At 41.6% G+C, this 19,616-nt stretch overlaps 1 protein-coding gene across 1 annotated transcript in view; it reads right to left on the bottom strand.

Annotated features, from left to right (window-relative positions):
- LOC127584780 (leucine-rich melanocyte differentiation-associated protein-like) overlaps positions 1-19,616 on the bottom strand; it is a 755,871-nt gene that overhangs the window by 727,899 nt on the left and 8,356 nt on the right. The window contains exon 2 of the mRNA XM_052041759.1: positions 3,692-3,792. Within this exon, the coding sequence (XP_051897719.1) occupies positions 3,692-3,792 (101 nt within the window). The remainder of the gene's footprint in view (positions 1-3,691; positions 3,793-19,616) is intronic.

Here is a 19,616-nt window from a genome sequence, read left to right as displayed (position 1 = left end):
CAAGCTATATTTGAAAAAAATTATCAACAACCATTTCTCCAGAGGATAAGAACATTCCCTGCAGTTATTTTCTTTTAATTTAGAAAATGCAAAGAACATATAATATTATGTATTGCTCTGTAACACTGGAGAATTATTTTGCTGTAATCTATTAGTTAAGTTTTTTTGTGGTTACAACTTTTACAATTGCATATATATAGACATTTAATTCAGTGTTTGGTTTGCACATTTAATGATTTTGTTAGCCTGTATTATAATAATCGCTTGTGGTTCCCCCTACTCCCGTGTTTCTATACCTTTTACACTTTTTAGAAAATAGATGGCCTCTTATTCCTGTCAAGATGCAATATAGTCCAAAATTGAAATTCATATAATTTATGTACCCATCCTAAAAGTTTCAAAACATCTTCCTTTATTTTGGTATTACATTGTCAAAATTACATCAAATGGAGGTCATAGTTATTAATATTAAATGTTGTTTTGACATTGTAATACCAGTTACCATGAACAAATTAATTATGCAACAACTCCAACCCCAGCACCAATTCCTATCTTCCACCAGTCAGTGTTCTCCACTGTTCAATCAGCAGCTTATCTTTCTGGGCTTGCACGCTTTTATACATTTCGGCCTTAATCAGGAGTCAACTATGCAAAGTATCTACTGCTTGCCCTTATCTACTGATACATCTTCAAATAGTGCAATGTTTTCAAGCACAATCTTTCCTTCAGAAATGTGTGTTGACTTTTCTTTATAATTTTTTTTAGTTCCTAGATGACTTTCCTTGACTTAAGATTTCAGCATCTTTCCTGCCACAAACATCAATCCATCTGGTCTTCAGTTCTGAGGATTTCAACATGTATAACTTGAGTGTTCAAGCAGAAATAGAGCATACTGATCCTTGAGGTACTGGGTGCTTTTACACATAGCGTTACATGCAGAGGGAGCATCCAGGCTTTGAGGCAAGTTCCAACATTGGTGATCATTTATAAAAGGAGCAATCTTAAATGGAAACAGAACATTTATGCCACCTAAAATATATATTTGTTCTGATCTTATCTCATTATTTTTAAAAAGATGCACACTGTTAACATGCACAATAAGAGAGTGAAATCTGAATTTGAACATGGATTAGTAAAATAGGGGAAATATTTATCATATGGAGAGAATAAATAATCACCAAGACAGCCAGATGAATCGAAGAATGTTATAAATTTCCAAAAGCCTTCTGGTTAAAATTTTGATTGGGCCTTGAAGGAAACATGGTGAAATATTGCATAGGTTTTGTCAATGGGAACGGTCTGTAAAAATAAGTACCATTTCTAGTCCTGTATAATTCTGTTTCTCCAAAAACATTGGTATTTTAATTGATAGAACACCATCTGTATGAAAGCACTGGTGAGTGTCCGTTTAACCCAATTTTTGATGGCAACTAGAGGAGTAGTTCACCAAGAGAATGATTCCTCCAACCTTTTAATATAACCTAAGCTAACAGAGGTGAGGTCATCCTATTTGGAAAAGCAGCAAGATGACCAGAGATTACTTGTTGGCAAACTATGCTTTGTACCTAACCAAAACCAAACAGCAGTTTCACGAACTCATCAAGACAGGATGATTGACAAGTTTCAAATGAGTAAATAGGAATGTTGCTTTTTGAAGATAAGTCTGTATTCCATATCATGGAAATAGAAACAAAGCTTAATTAAATCCTTCAGTTGAGTTTGCATGGTTCAGAACCAACCATGGTGAATCTCTTAGAAGTTAATACTCCCGACTAATCAAAACATAACTATTACGAAGTATGTATTATTATACAAATGACCTAAAAATCTGCTGATATTTTATGTCTGCAGTTTCTGAGAAATCTTCGAAGCTTCACACCAAATTCAGTGAGGTGAATCTGTTGTGTTGCAGTGCATTGCAGTGTTGCTTGTGTGAAACTTGTGTATCATTGAATTTTCTTCAATACATTTGTTTCCATGGTACAACGCTTGATGAATTCTAAACTGATTTTTCCATGGTGTCAAAAACCAGTAGCTAAAAATGTAAACAAACAAGATAGCATCATGTGACACTTTTTATCATCGTATACTTCTTCCTGCTAGTATGGCTCAGGGTATTTTACTGCTGCAATAATTTTGAAAAATATAATCCATACTATTTACAATATCATAATAAGGCTTATTGGACTGCATAACACTATTGCCATAGGATTAGACAAATATATACTTTATTTCTCTGTGGTAAAAGAGTTCATTTTTATTTTGCAAACATTGATTCATGCAATGTTGCTATACATCACTGACATGCTTGTATGTTTTTCCCAATTTATTATCCACATTAAACCAGTTCTGGAAAGAAAATGATCTATGTCTTTCAACTATGAAATAGATTGTGTCTCATCAATGACAATGAGTTACCTCTACACTTTCTCTTCTGTTCTATGCACTTAATAGACATAGACTATGGGCAGAAGAGTTCAAACAAGTCATCCCTATGATTGAAAGGATACCTGGAACATCATCACATGGACGCTACATTTATGGGAACAGCAGCTGTCGGAATGAGCTATCAAATTATTATAAAACACAGCATATGAACCAAGAAATTATTTTTGCTTAAATTAGCAATCAACACAGATTTCTGTCATACCTGACTGCCAAGTAAAAACCGTGACTAAAAAAAAAAAAAAAAAAAAAAAAAAAAAAAAAAAAAAAAATCGCTGGACGGTGGTTTACCAATTATCAGGTCATAGACTGGAAAGCTCCTTGCGCATTGTCATGTCAAAAAAAATCAACATTGGGGATAGTAAGTTTTTCAAGATAAAAATACTCATGTATTTCAAAGACCTCAGTTGAATTAACACTGGTAAATTTGATACATTCTCATTCATTGGATGAACAGAAGTGACCCGCCAACAACCTACTTAATGATTATCCAGATACTGTAGAATTGAATTTATGAGCTTTCCACATGAACAAACTTCAATAAATCAGCTCAACAATCGCAAGGGACAATGACGACCTGTTGCCCATTTGGTGCACACTTCAAATTCTTCCCCATCCCCAGAAATACACAAACCTGGATTCTCAGTCTTCTCTGGACGACTTCCAGTGATCCTTTGGTAATGGTGATTGGGCTTCTTTCTGTCCAGTGTGAGTGGGTGAAGTATGTGCAGCATGAGCTCCATGCATTTGGCAATCAAAATGTATTGGCATTCTATCTTAGACATTGGAGGCCAACTTAAATATTTAATAGACCCACTTCTCAATTACAAGGACACCTCTAAATCGTAACAAGCTTGAAGACAGCAGGAAGTCTGCCGTATTTATTCCAATTTAATCCTCACTGTAATATATTTTGGCAGGAAGAGTGAGAAGTCGGAATATCTTCCATGGTGTGTTCCAGTTATAAGTGCAATCTAATCAAGTATTATGGTTTATAAACAAACACATTCACATTATATGTATAGAATATGGAAAGATGTCCATTACAGTTGTTACACAACAAGGAAATCTTCTAAATCTACACCATGCATCATACATTCAATAGGAGCTTTACATGTTGTAAACTGTGGATCATATGAAGCAACGCCATTCAATAAATAAGATCGTCACTGTGGAATTTAAGTGCTGTTACTTATACCCTTGGAGATGTAGTGCAGTGATATGCTGCTTGTGGATAGTACCTTACCTTAGTAGATTGAAACTAAGATCTAAACGCTTTGCGAAATGTCCATATTTCTTCCCAAGTAGTTCAGGAATACCCTCACAGTCTTGACCGATGTAGGAAACCTACACAACACAAATATTTTTTTTAAAACATTAAATACATTTGAAATAATCAGATATTAACCTTTAACATTGCTATAAAAGTACTTACAGCATAGTTAGAGAAATGTTGAAAACAAAACCAAGCACATTTTTTGCCTTGAACAAAATAGAAACCCAATTGCAAAGTCTTCTACTATTAACAGTGGTTTCTATGCAAATGTCATTAATAAGTGTGTTACAATACCGTGACTTTTTTCTCCCTACAGATGCTGCCTGACTTGAAAATTTACATTTTCTGTTAATACTACGTTGATTTAAACATTCCTTCTGGCAGCTTTAAAAGATTTATCCATAGGATTTGGGTCATCAATTACATGACCCCGTTTAGGGGTTCTCCACAGTCTGAGAGAAACTCAAGCCATCCAGATGAGAGCAAGAAAATATGCACGTCAAACAGAACTTTCAATTGAATTAATGATCTGCTTAGTATTGGTTTATTATTGTCACTTGTACCGAGGTACAGTGAAAAACTTGTCTTGCAAACCGATCATTCAGATCAATTCATTACACAGTGCAGTTACATTGGGTTAGTACAGAGTGCATTGAGGGAGTGCAGGTAAGAACAATAACAGTACAGAGTAAAGTGTCACAGCTACAGAGAAGTTACAGCTTCTCTTTAAGCTTCAGAGCTTAAAGCCAAGGGATGTAATTTTAGGGTCCAAGTTTCCTGGAGATTAAATATGGTACAGATTTCAAATTCTCTTCCCAAATCCCTTCAGGTCTTCCTTGTTCATTAATCTCTAGTTAACCCCAACAACCCTCACCCACATCACCACATTGTACCACCCACTATCAGCCAACTCTCTGTTCCTCTGCCTTTGGCCTTTATTGGACATTTCCTTTCTTAATTCAACAGTTGGTGGTCATCTTTTCAGTTTCCGAGCCCCTGCGTTTCCATCCCTAAACTTCCCCATCATCTGTTTCCCCATCCTTAAACTTCCCCATCATCTGCTTCCAGTCTCTTTCTTGGCTCAATTATTTTCTTAAAGCTCTACAATGCAGTTTGGAATGTTTATGTTTTCATTAAGGCACTATATAAATGTTCCTGTTTCCTGAAACTTATCAAAGGCGAACAAAAATGATCAAATTGCTAAGAAATTGTTCTCACTTTTGATTAACTGTTACAAAGTTAGCTTGATCTCACCAAGCCTACATTTAGAATCCAAGAAAGCAGCAGAAATATAAAGTTCACCAACATCATTGCTTTGCTTCTCCTTTCCTTTGAACCTTCCCCAACAAACAATTCAAAGATTTACTTAAATTATTGAACAGAATTGTTTAAAATTCAATAAAGTGCCTTTTACAAGTGAGATAATTACACAAAGGCAAATTAACTTAAAAACAGAAAATATTGCAGATACTCAGGAGGTCAGGCAGCAACTATGTAGCAAGAAACAGGGTTAATGTCTCAGATCCTGAACATTAACTAGATTCTCTCTCCACAGATGCTGCCTGGCCTGCTTAATATCGCCAGCATTTTCTGTTATTATTTCAGAATTCCAAGATCTGCAGCTACTTATGTTTTCTTCAAATAAATTTAGTAATTAGTCTAGCCTGAACAACTTTGTTCTACCATGCAATTGCCATTTCTTGAACTAGACATAAACAACTGTAGTGGGTACATAATCTCGGATGCAAAATCCAAAAGGTAGTAGCATCATTTTTATTCCTTCAACACATCTTTCCACTTCCTCAACACAAAAGATGCTCAGAGGAGGCATGGATCAGTTGATAGAAGCAGGTTTTTTTTTGCAGCAAGTATGAACTGTTTCAGAGCATGGCTTAAATTTAATACCATTACAATTTCTGATTAGATTTATAGGAGTTTCCTTTTACAAAGATCTTAGAAAATTTCCCATTCTCATATTTCTCATTTTGCCTTACGGCACTGGGGCCATTTGGCCCACTGAGTCTGTGCCAGCTCTCTGAGAAATCCCATCAATCCTGTTCCCCCAATAATCTCCCTGTCATCCCCCCGGATTCCACCACACACACACACCAGTTGTGGCCGATTACCCTACCGTCCAGCACATTTTTGGGATATGGGAGGGAAACAGAGCACCCGGAGGAAACCCACAGGGTCACGGGGTAAACACGCAAACTCCGCACATTCAGCACCAGAGGTCAGGATCGGACACGGGTCACGAGAGATGTGAAGAAACAGCAGCACCACCTGCTGCAGCAACGTGCTGGACAAAATGTTTTGACACAACATAAGAAAACTTTGAGGCAAAAAGCAAATACTGGACAATGGGAAATATAAAGCAAAATGTAGCAACTTAGAGAAAAATGGCAATATTGGATGAAACATTCCACAGAATTTTAAATGGCTTCAATCTAAACAATCCGGTCTCAATTTCATAGATACTTGGTGTAATTGTTTAGTCATCATTGCTTCCCTTCAATTGGAAAAGGAGTTAACGTTTCATGTCAAAGACCAAAAACATTAGCTCGATTTCTCTCCTAAAGATGCAGCCTGACCCACTGACTATTTCCACTATTTTCTGTTTTTATCTTAGATTTTCAGTATCTGTATTTTTTTTTCGGATTTTCACTTTCCTTCAGTTGTTAGTCCTAAATCTTCCACTTAAGTTTGAGTCTCAACCAAGTTCTTGATGCCCTGTCAATTAAAGGAGTGAATAACCGAGCCAAAGAAACAAACAAGTTCCAAGGTTCAACCTCCAGGCCGTAATGTGATTGATCTAGCTTGAAACAACAGTAGAACCTCAAACTGCCTCGGTCCCCTAGGGTTGAATCTTCACCAGTGCTTTCTTTTGGTAGTTAAGGATTCATAGAACTAGGATGGTATAGAGGCCGATCGAGTCTATGCTGGCTTCTTGCAAAGCAAATGGCCTCATCTAATTCAAAACAACTTGTCCTCCAAAGCACAACTTTAAAGTAACAAACAAGATGCTGGAGGAACTCAGCAGGTCAGGCAGAACATACAGAGGGAAATGGACAGTCGACGTTTTGGGTCAAGACCCTTCATCTGGACTGAATTATAGAGGGGAGATGGCCAGTATAAAAAGGTGAAGGGAAGGGGTGGAGCTGGCAAGTGATAGGTGGATCCAGGAGAGGCGAGGTGACAGGCAGATGGAGGAGGGAAAAGTGGAAAATAGCGAGAGACTGGGAGGTGACAGGTGGAGATGATGAAATCTGATAGGAGAGGAAGGTGAAGCAGGGAATCTAGTGAGGGAGGTAGGGAGTGAGGGGAGGGGAACCAGTGCAAGGGGTGTCTGGCAGATGGAGTGGTTGGAGAAGTGAAAAGAAACAGGGCGATAGGGGGCTGGGGTGTGTGTCAGAAGAACTGGGTGGTTCAGGAGAGAGAAAAGGGACAGATGGGGAGGAGTTTACCTGAAATTGGAGAATTGAAAAGTTCATGCCGTCAGATTGTAGACTACCCAGGTGGAATATGAGGTGCTCTTCCTTTAGTTTGTGTTTAGGCTCACCCTGGAAGTGGAGGAGGCCAAGGACAGACATGCCAGTGTGAGAATGGGGAGGAGAATTAAAATGGCTGGCAACCAAGAGCTCCAGGCAACCAGGGCAGATGGAGCACAGGTGCTAGGCAAAGCAACCAATGAGGCCATTACTTGAAGAGAATTGAATGGCTTGAATCATATTTCCTCTGAAGTGCAGAGCCAATTGACAGTGCAGTCAAATATAACCACCCACTGCCCAACACTGAAGCCTAGGCTACTTATTTCTTATTATTTTGTCTTTCTGAGGCTTGTGGCACCATGGAGGCTTAGTCACTGAATTCAGTCAAAACAAAGATTATTAGATTTCTGCATATTAGTGGAACATAAAGATGTGGGTATAATGCAAGAAAATGGAGGCGAGGTGAAAGATCAGCCATGAACTTGACGAACAGTGGCGCAGGCTCAAAAGGTCCAGATGGCCTACTCCTGCTCCTAATTCTTGTGCTCCATGACAGCATAGGAAGATCCCAGCAAAAATGCAACGGCAGCAGTGGATGTGCCGACTGTTCCCATTCAAACCTCCACTTGAAACAAGTCAGCCTCAGCGTACTCCCATCGGACTCTGCACGATGGCAAACAGTTGCCAACAAGGCATCGCAACTGACTGTTGTGTTGAGCCCTGAGGTAGTGCCAGCAGCATTGCTGCCTTACCTACACTCAACTGCAGCAGTGCAAGTAGTAGAGCCACTGCTTTACAGCTCCAGAAGGCTGGGTTCGACCCTGACCACCACCCCCACCCCCCCCGGGCAATGTCTGTGTGGAGTTTGCATGTTCTCCCTGTGACCACGTGGGTTTTCCCCAGGTTCTCCAGTTTCATAGAACAGTACAGTACTGAACAGGGCATTCGGCCCATAATGTTGTGCCAATCTGGATACTGATTTAAACTAAACCATCCTCCTCCTGTGTATCATTCATATCCCTCCACTCCTTTCACATTCATGTGTCTATGTAAAAGCCTCAAACTCCAAGCTGCCTGATTCCACTACAACCCCTGGTAACCCATTCCAGGCACCTACCACTCCCCGTGCAAAAAAACTTGCCCCTCACGTAGCCTTTAAACATCCCCCCTTGAACCTTAAAAGCATGGCCTCAGGTGTTTGACATTTCTACCCTGGGAAAAGACTCTGACTGTCTACTCTATCTATGCCTCTCACAATTTTAAAAACCTCCATCAGATCTCCCCTCAGCCTCCGACACTCTGGGGAGAACAACCCAAGTTTGTCCAACCTTTCCTCATAGCTCATGCCCTCTAATCCAGGCAGCATCCTGGTAAACCTCTTCTGCACTTTTCCCACAATCTCCACATCCTTTCCTGCCACATCCTAAAGACAGGTGGGTTTGTAGGTTAATTGGCCACTGGAAATTGCCCTTCGTGTGTCGGTGAGTGGTAGGACCTGATGAAAATGTGGGGAGAATAAAAAAAAATGGGAAAATGGGATTAATGTAGGGTTAACGTAAATGGGTGGTTGATGGTCAACATGGACTCTGTGGGCCAACTGGCCTACTTCTGTGCTGACAACATGCCCAGCGACAGGTTAAAACCACGTGCCAGACTGTTGACCATGCCATTTAGTAACCTTCAGTCTCTACACTGGTGGTGACATCACCTCAAGAAGCTGAAACTGAGTACACCAAGTTAACTTTACTCCACATTTGCACTTCAGCCCCAAAAGGGCAAAGGAACTCAAGATCCCGTATCCTCACACATACTCTAACCACCCAGGCAGCCCAGACCACTGCTGCTCACACCACACCAGTTCCAGCCTGGCTGCACCAGAGGGGTTGAATGGTGCAGCCTTCACACTGCCTGCACAGCTGGGAGCAGATTTCAACCCATGTGCCAACAGCCACAGGGACAGTATGGCTAAAAGGTAGGAAACTCATTGAACCAACTTTGAAGAGCTGTCATGAAAAGGCAGGCACAAGGGTCAGATATACAGCATGCAAGCTTCCATTGCCTTCGCAGAAGGAAACACAATGTCAGCTGTCAACTACCTTCTGCCAGCAGATGTACACAGATTTCACACTGCCAGCAATCACTTTGCCATAACAATTGCCTTGTGTGGACCCCATCCTGTGTCTCCAGGTTGACAGTTTATTCTGTTTTAAAGCTGTTAACGGTGTAGCCCTTACAGAGGAACAATACGGATCTTGTGTTCCTTTGCCCTTTTGGGGCTGAAGTGCAAATGTGGAGTAAAGTTAACTAAGTGTACTCAGTTTCAGCTTCTTGAGATGATGTCACCACCAGTGTAGAGAGACTGAAGGTTACCAAATGGCATGGTCAACAGTCTTGTACATGGTTTCAACCTGTCACAAGGGCATGTTGTCATCATTGGGAAGACCTCGTTGGTACACGTATGACACACAGTGACCCTGCGCAGCTCGAAACTGTTTCAGAAGTGCCAATTTTCAGTCTGTTCAGTTCAATCCTTGGTTGACTGATGATAGGATCAGAAGTAATGTTGTGATTGTTTGGTCCTTGTTCTTTGTGCAGTCAAACAGGTGTTTTAACAAAACAGTCAAACAAATGTTTTATTTTTATTTAGCACTCGACTGTGGACTGAGAGTTTCACGAGCAAGTGTTCTTAAGCAGTGAGGGACAACAATGTAACAGAGGACCAGTAATCATGGAAATATAATGGGGTGCTTGCAGTGGGCATCCACGTTTACATGCCATTAATGGCACATTCTGAAACTGAATAACTGTGTGAAGTCAGGTGAACATAACATGGAGGCCTTGTTATGGAGACCTCCAACAAGGGGAACAGTTTCCTGCAGCATACCCCATCAATGAACCTCATAATTTTATATACCCTAGTCATGTCCCCTCCTCACCATCTCTGCCCTGGAGAAAACAGAACCAGTATAAGTAGAATGGCCCATTTCAGGCAGCGTCCTGCACCTCTCCAGCACATCTTTCCTGTAGTGTGGTGACCAGAACTGCATGCAGTACTCCAGTTGAGGTCTGACCAAAGTTCTATGAAGTTGAACAAAGCCTCCCTGCTCTTGTATTCACTGCCCCGACTAATGAAGGCCTGTATCCCATAACCATTTTATCTACTTGCATGACGATCTTCAAGGATCTTTGTACTTGCACACCAAGGTCCCTCTGTCCCTCAGTACTTTGTAGGACCCTTATTATTCATGGTGTATGTCTAAGCCTCATTAGTGCTCCCAAAATCCATCAACTCACATTTATCAAGATTAAACTACATCTGCCATTTTCTTAGTCAATTTCCCCAATACAATGACATTAGGCTGTAGCCTAAGACCATCCTCCATACTGTCAACAACTCCACAAGTCTTAGAGTCATCTGCAAACTTACTGATCCACCTAAATCCACATCCAATTCATTCACTGATATTGCAAACAGCAAGGGTCCCAGCCCCAAAACCTGTGTAACACCACTGGTCGTGGGCGTCCATTCACAAAAACAACCCTTGACCATCACCTCTGCCTCCTATAGCCAAGCAGTTTTGGATCCAATTTGCCATCTCGTCCTAGATCTCATGCTCCCTATCCTTTTGCACCAGTCTCCCACATGGGACCTTGCCGAAGGGTGTGGGACCTTGTCCTATTTTTATGGTGAGAGCAGCGTTTGTGCAGTCAGGTGTTTGTGTTTGATTATTCCTCTTGATGTTTAGACCTGCATTCACAAAGCCAAGCACTGAACCTCCGTATTTCCTTCACTATTGGAAGGAAGCATGTGGCATTGATATTATTTGGCTCTTATAAGGGAGAGACACATTGCCAAAGTTACAATGCAAAACCAACAGCATTGCATTGTCAAAACTCCCTTCGAGTCTGCAGAAAGAAGTCTACCCCTCGTAGATTCCATGCCCTCAAGATAATGTTCCCCCAACGTGATTGTGTCATGGAGTCCAGACATTCTTGATATTATCAATAAAGTGTCGGTGACATCAACATAGACGTTGCTGACCAGACACAACATTGCCATCCAGTATCCTAGCCAGATAATCCCAAGGCCATTTGGTGTTAAGGCAGGCTGTCATTCTCCCAAGTATTGGCTCCTGCCTGGGTGTGGAAACAGCAGAGTGGGATCCTCAAATAAACTGCTCTATTTACCAGAGGATCTCACCCCACTGATAGTCCTTGCAGTTCATGCTAACATGCCAAAAGCTCTGCTTCCCATCGGAAGCTCAGAGTGCCCTGGACATGAGCAAAGACTCTCTGCTGCTTTGGAATGCCTTGCATCAATGCGAATCCCTGCTCCCACAATATCTGGTCATCTCTACAAGGAGAGAATGAAGTCATCCCTTCTTGAGCAGAGGCACCAAAGCAATCCTGGCAGAAAGATTATAATGAGAGAAGTGAATTCCTCACTGACCAGAGATCAATTTGCAGCCTCAGGCACCACCTGTGTGGTCCCCTTAAAGTATTCAGGAATCAGCTGCAACCGACTCCCCAATAGGTAAAGGTTGGTACCCTTTGTAAATAGCACAGGTATTGTGCATGGAACAATGGTGAAAGCTTATCCCTTGTGGGTGGCTCATGGTGTTTTCTAATTAGAGCAATTATGATACATAAACTGACTGCATCTCCTCACTTCCCACCAGCATGTTCACTTCTACTGGTTGCCCTCTCTAGCTCCTTATGCTGCTGGATTCTTTTGCGTAAAGGCTAAGCCCTTGCAATAGGAAGGTTATGGAGCATCCAGCAGAATATGAAGCAGAAGAATCTCTCTGGCAGAGTACTGTATCAGACTTTCGTCATTGATCTCAAAGAGACATTTCCCCTGATTTTAGGCATCAAAAGATCATAGAGTCAGAGAGACATACAGCACAGAACTACATCTGGAACTCTTCCCCCTAACTGCACTGTGGGTATACCCACACCTCAAGGACTGCAGCAGTTCAAGTAGGCAGCTCACCACCACCACCGTCTCAAGGGCAGTCAAATGCTGACTCAGCCTGCAGAGCCCACATTCTTGAATAAATAATAAAAATGGAAACACCCCCTGCAGTCCAAGTCCATGCCAAACATCAACCACCCACCTAATCCTACAATAATACCATTTTATTCTCTCCACATTCTCATCAACTTCCCCCAGATTCTACCACTTGCCTACACACCAAAGATTCAAGAGGAAACCGAAACACATGGAAGAAACACATGCGGTCACAGGGAGATCGTGCAAACTCCACACAGACAGCACCCACGGTCAGGATTAAACCCAGGTCTCTGGCATTGAGGCATGGCTCTACCAGCTATGCTACTGTGAGGAACCCAAAGGCAATCTCCTCTGGAGCGCTGGTGACCCCATGGCTTTCTTGTGCCTGCACTCCCAATAGAGGAGAGAATAGCCCGCTTCACCCAAGAGCCAACCCTCGGTCATGTAGAGTGTCCCAAAATATATCGGGTACACTGCTACTGGAAAGAGGACTCATGAGAGCTTCATGGCCACATTGCTGAACAACAGAATGCTCAGGAAGCGATAGCCCTTGCAGTTCTTGCCAAAAGATCTGCTCTGTATTGGAAACTCAGAGCGCCATGGTGTGAACAATGACTCTCAGCTGCTTTGGAATGCCTGCAATCATTGCCAATCCCCATGCCCACAATGCCTGGTCATTTCTACTTGAGGAGGAAGTCAGGTCCTCCCTCCCTGAGCAGAGGTAATTAAGCAGTCCTGGCAGAAAGGTGATAATTAGAGAAATGAAGACAAGAGACAGCAGATACTGGAACCTGGAGCTAAAAACCAAACTGCCAGAGGAACTCAGCAGATCAGGCAGCATCTGTGGAGGGAAATGGACAGTCGACATTTCAGGTCGAGACCAGTCACTCCTGCTGAGTTCCTCCAGCAGTTTGTTTTTTTTCCTGCAATTGGAGAAGTGAGTTCCTCATTAACCAGGGATCAATTTGCAACATCAGGCACCACTTGTGTGGCCCATAAAAGCATTAAGAATCAGCTGCAACTGATTCCCCAAAAGGTAAAAGTAGGTACCCTTTGTAAATAGCACGAGAGTGATAGTGAATACTTGTTCCTTGTGAGTGGCTCATGCTGTTTCCTAATTAGAGAAACATGATACAGTTATAGTGGGGAGCTTCAAAAGCAGCTCTGCATTAAGTGATATATTATCCATCGATGCCCTATTATGTTTTGCACTATCGCACCATGTGGTTAGTATTGAGTGCTCAGTGAAGCATGCAGTTCTGGCACTTGTGAAAACAGAATTTCACTTGCTTGCCGCACAATAACATCGAGCTGTGTGATAGGAGATCTTGGCCGTCACATCGCAACTGTCAGTTCCAATGAAAGATCACTCACTTTCACAGTTCCTGCCCGGCCTGCTGAAAGAAAAACTCACACTTTTTTTTACTTCACATTCGCAGCATCTGCTGCATTTTGCTTTTGTCTCAAACAAAAAATTGCAAAGAACAATTAAACCAAAAATGCTAAGGCCTCAGCTTGAGCTAAGATATGGGGAAGAAAAGGGTCTGTATTTAAAGAATGCATCTCATGGCCTTAGCTGTCCAAAGACAATTCTTTATGAAGGGTAGTAAATGCAGGGGCTAATATTGCACATAATGATATGATGGTGTTTAGTGATGATTAAGAGATAATTATTGGTTTGGACATCAGGACGTTTTCAGGTTCTTCAAAATAGTGCCATAGACTTTTTCCTTGATCCACTTGAGTGCAAATAAGCCTCCCCGTGAGTCAGCCAATAGATGGCACATCTGATGATACAGCACACCCTCGGTACTGCATTAAAAACTAGCCTAGGTTTCATCACAGGTTAAATCTACAACCTTCTGACTCAGAAGGAGAGAGAGTACTGCCACTAAGCCAATGCTCATTATCATCTGTCATCCCAGTACTCCAATTTTTTTAATTAGATATTATAATACACAAAGCTCAACGCCAAAAAATTTCTTGTATAGTGGAAATCCTAAATGTTGGATGCGCCAAAGGATTTACTTTCTTCCTCTCCGTAGCCCTCACATTGTTGGGCACACTGGCATCCAACACTTTTCCTTCATCATGTTCTACTGTTGGGATTTTCCCCGACTTCCTTTCACTCCTAACTATCCAATCTTACCCACGGAGCAGCAACTCTCCCTCCTGGTGGTAGTCTCTTGCCTCCCCTCTTCTCCTTTTCGTGCTGCCAAGGCGACATTATCCACAGATAGGCTCCACTACCATGTGACCTCTCACGACGCTGAGCTTGCTGACCATCTCGCTCAGGTGACAGACATCTAGCCTTGGATGAACCGCACATTTCTTCAGTAAACAAAGGCAAGATCAAAGCATCTCCCTGCACCAGAATCTCCATACTTCTCTCCCATCAACTCAATCCCATTGTCCAGTTTCAACTTGAGACAAACAGGTCAACCAAACTTCTGAAACCGTTTGGCCTTCATCAAAAATATTTCCCACTATATCAATCACCACCCGCTCCCCATCTCACCTGACCACCAATGAAAGCTTCATCCATGTGTTTTGTGATCTATAGACAGTTTTACTCCAACACCCATCCACCCCTCTCAGTAAATCTCACTGTCAAAAATCCTACTGCCAAATCCTACCCAACATTAACTTTGATTCACCCGTCCCTTCTGTACTCACTGACCTGGCCCAGCTCACAGCCTTTCACGTTTAGAGCTCTCAGCAGTGTGTTCAAATCCTTTCTCAATCTCACCCAACTCATCCTTTCAGTCTTGAGGTTCTACAACAACCCCCACCAGCTTTCTCCTTGATCAGCTTTCAGCACATCCTCTTCCCTCCCACATCGTTACTGGTAACGCTTTTCGTTGTGCCTTTTACCATCTGAACCTCATTTTATAGAACTTTCTCCCTTAGCCACAGATTTTTGTTCTTTTTAGACACAGTGGTTCAGCTAATCAAGCAGCTGCCTCACAACTCCCTCGACTCCGGTGCAACCATGAAATCTGGCACGGTCTGCGTGGAGTTTGCACGTTCTCCCCGTGATCGCGTGGGTTTCCTCCGAGTGCGCCAGTTCCCTCCCACATCCCAAGACCACGTGGGCTGGTAGGATAACAGGCCACTGTAAAATGCCTCTCATGTGTTGGTGAGTGGGAGAATAAGATGTGTTAGGGTAAGATTGGTTAAAAATGGGTGTTTGATTGTTGTTGCACGTTTGGTGGGTTGAGTACCCACTTCTGTGTTGTATCTCTGACTCTTTGACTGAGACTTTTCAAACAGACAGGTTGGTGAGACGAGAAGATGGAGGTGCCAACTTCTCTTGGGCAGGGGGAATTTTAAGTTAAAATTAGAAGGTGCTCTGCAATTACAATGAATAGATCTTTACTCGATATTTAAAACCACAGTAGAGAATTGGAGAGGCTGGAGGAAGGTGGGATTTTGTAAAAATAAGTCTCACCGAGATGAGGCACAGCAGGGAAAGCTTTGAAAACTCTGCTCAATACCATTCCGTCACTCTGCATTCACCTCCTTCAGAATCTCTTTAATATGCTTTTTGTCACCTCAAACATGTGTGACTTGGGGCCACATTCTCCCTACTACTCAGAAGTGTCTTGGTTAGTTTTCTCGATGAAAAGGTGTTATATAATCGCAAGTTCTAATACTGCTATCATCATAATCAAAAACACTCTCCCTCCCTCATTTAATGGTACCGATCATCACTAATGTTCTTCAGGAAATAATCTGATGCCCTCATGCAGTGCAATTCCAGGCATACAGCAACTCAGAGGACTTTTAAGTGCTTTCTGAGGTGACACAGCATATAAAAACTGCTACCTTAAAACGCAAGACTGAAACTGGCATCAGTCTCAGTATCGAGACAAGATTCAGTAATGTCATTTGCATCGCAGTCAATCCACCTCATGAACACTTATTGTTGTTAGCACCCACAGAATTATACTGTAAAGCCAAATTTCCAAAGTCATAAATCACAATCCTTGGATAGGTCCCATCCCAATGGCAGGCAGATCGGTCAGGCATGGTAGTAAAGTGGTATACAGTGGAGGAGAATGGTCCCGGGAGTCATCCGGACCTCATGAACCAAAGCGAGGAAATCTCCTCCCCATTGCCACCTCCCACCTTCCCCTCAGGCACAGCATCAATGTTGCTCCACATTGAAGAGCACTTGGAAGATGCACTGAGACCTTCAAGGGTACAGGACGCACTCTGGATGAAGTCCATCACTTGGCTGAAGTACGGCCCATCATCAGATGTGTCCCAGCAGCACTATCACTGGCCTCACTCAAACTTCATTAAGGTTTCAACTCCTTTAATCCAGCTTACTTTGGTAAAATTAACTAAAGGCCAAAAAATAAGTTGAAGCCACTGAGATAAAAAAATAAAAGAACCTTCGCTCCCAAAAAGCTAGCTGTTTGTCTTCCTGACACAGTTAGTGTGGAATATAAACAGAAAAGAAAAAGAAACTTTAAAAGATCTTCAAATCATTGATGAAGAAACATTACCATTCACAGAACAAGAAACACCAAAGTTACATATATTCAAGCTTCCATTCTTTGAACTAAGATGCATTCCAATTTGATTCCTAAAATGACAAGTTTCTACTTCAGACTTCCTGCCTAGGACAGGGAGAAGGTGAAAGTTCCGAGAGAAAAGTATGACAATGGCTACATAGAAGCAAGCACTCAAATTTGTTAACAGATCACTTGGCTATGCTCTCAGCTGAAGCCAATCAGCAGCAGGACACTACTCTGAAGAGTGAAGAAAGAATTCCACCTCCCCACACCCATACAAAAATGTTTAGAAAACTTCTCTTTTGGAGAAAGTACGCCAATGACATTAAGTAACCCAACAGGGAAAATTGAATACTGTGCTTAATTAAGGAACAGTTTCATTGTGTCTTAAAATTTGAAGTAATTAAATTAGAATTTACTTGTAGATTTTATGAAAACAGTGCCTATGGTCTACAAAATGAGTTCATTACTTGAATAATACTGAGTTAATACAGTACCAGTGGTTTCATGCATTTTCTAATTCCACATTAGCAACAATTTCAGAAATTCAGATGAAAATGATCAGCTGCCAGGTAAATCATCAAAGCACCCATTTATATCAAAAGACATGAACATATTCATGCACAGTGCTTTTGTGTACTGCAAAAGCAAAGAACTGGGCACAAAAAAACAAAAAGGCACTTGAGGAGCATTCAGCATTACAATCACATGATAAAGAGGAATGCTCTTTTCTTAAGAAGCGAGATGGCATATAGGATCAATTAATTAGCAAGGTCGACTCATTCAACAATCTGTCCTCTGTTCAATCCCATATAATTAACAGACTAGTTTGACCGAGAATATAGTCAGGACTCTTTCTGCTTCACTAAGATGAGTGTCAATAAAGATGAGAACTTTAGAACTTAGCCGAAAGTCATGGCTACTTTGTGGATTCTTTTTAAAAATGCAGGATTTGATATTTCACGTGCAAATGATTCTGTAGTACTCACAAGCAGTAAACATCTACTTCCGTCACACTTCCTAAATCACTGAACGCGGGTAAAGGAACCATCCGGCTGATCTATTTACAAAGGACTGTGCTTCAATCACAATATTTACTTTCTTTTCACTACAGAATATATCAACGCTGAATTAAATGCCCAATTTTCATTCGCAAGGTTGAGGTGGCAGTCCAGAGCCAGTACATAATATTACATTAACCTGGACCCGTTAAGATTATGCATGATACCAAAACAAAAAAATGAGAGGCAGAAGAAATGAATAATAATCAACTGCAAACTGTACAACAGGCAGCCAAGTGCAAACATTTGTCAACAGAATATTTATCAGTTTGTTACTATCGATAGTGGGAACTAAACCTTGGATGGATATTATGTATTAAAGTGTCTCCAAATGTGCTTTCACAGTAGGTTTTCCTCCGATTCATGAAATTAGAAAACTCATTCATATCAGCATGACAACTTGTGGCTTCCTGCTTTTCTGCTCACCACATTCTCAAATATGGTCAGTATTTGTATACTGGTTATTTGTATAACACACTTCAGGACTTCTAAAGTGCACCAGATCTGATGAAATGGTCACTGCTTTAACCTTGGTAAACATTGGAGCCAATCCCTGCACAGCAAGGTGCTGTAAACAATTAAAAGTGTTTAACTGTTATTGATTGAGATTACTGTTGGCAGGATGTCAAAAGCACTATCCACTTGATGTCATATGATCTTTTCCATGCAACAGAAAAGAGATGGTGCATTATTTGACCTTGTGTCCAAAAGGCAACATCTCCGGCTGACTGTCTTCCTTCAGACTTTACAGATATCAGTGTGGGGCTTGGACCCACAATTTACTAAGTCAAGGAGGTGAGGAAGCTGCCACTGAGCCAAGGCTCATTGCAAACAAGACTGACAAAGCTGGTAGTCATCTTTACTTAAGGTGAAGGCAAAATGAATCATGCCACAATTCAAAAAGTATAACCTGTTAATACCTGGCCTAGATTCCAACTAATTAATTTGTCAGCACCGAACCTTAAAAGAATGATGATTTCACTACACAATTAGGCTAACTCTGACTTAAATCAACATTTGTCATGCCTGCGTGGATTAAACTCGTATAACTAAAAAGCATTATTTTTTAAAAATTCTGATTCAGATAAAAACACAGACAAATAATAGAATTCATTTTAACTTCTGCATCTCAGGACTCTATAATGGGCACCTCATAAATGATATTAAACTATCAAGAGCACAGAAAAGATTTACCAGGATGTTGCCTGGACTTGGGGACCTGAGTTACAAGGAGAGGCTGAGAAGGCTAGGACTTTATATGAGATTGAGGGGTGACCTGATAGAGGTGTATAAGATCATGAGGGACACAGACAGGGTGAAAGCACATCGTCTTTTTCCCCCCCAAGGAGGAGGTGCTAAAAACAAGAGGGCACAAGTTTAAGATCAGAGGTGAGAGATTTAAAAGGGGACATCAGGGGCAGCTTCTTCAATGCAAAGGGTGGTTCGTATTTGGAATGAGCTGCCAGAAATAGTGGTTGAGGTGGGCACATTAGCAATATTTAAAAGCCATCTAGATAAGTACATGGGTAGGAGAGGTTGAGAGGGCTATGGGCCAAATGCAGGCAGATGGGACTTACTCGCCGGGCAACACACTCGGCATGGACAAGTTGGGCCGAAGGGCCTGCTTCCATGTTGTATGTCTCGGACAATGGTTGTTCCCCAGTCAGTGCAAAGACAAGTTCCACTCCTGTAGGACCTCCTGTGGTGCGCTGTATGGTGCTATCGTCCTGCTAAATGGGAGAGATTCTGAATAGATTTGGCAGCTTAGAATGGACGTTCACGTGATGCAGAGGGATATCAGTAGCAGAA

The sequence above is a fragment of the Pristis pectinata genome, chromosome 30 (assembly GCF_009764475.1).
Source record: "Pristis pectinata isolate sPriPec2 chromosome 30, sPriPec2.1.pri, whole genome shotgun sequence".
Classification (NCBI taxonomy): domain Eukaryota; kingdom Metazoa; phylum Chordata; class Chondrichthyes; order Rhinopristiformes; family Pristidae; genus Pristis; species Pristis pectinata.
Note: the sequence above shows the minus strand (reverse complement) of the source record. Positions and strands in the feature narration are given on the sequence as shown.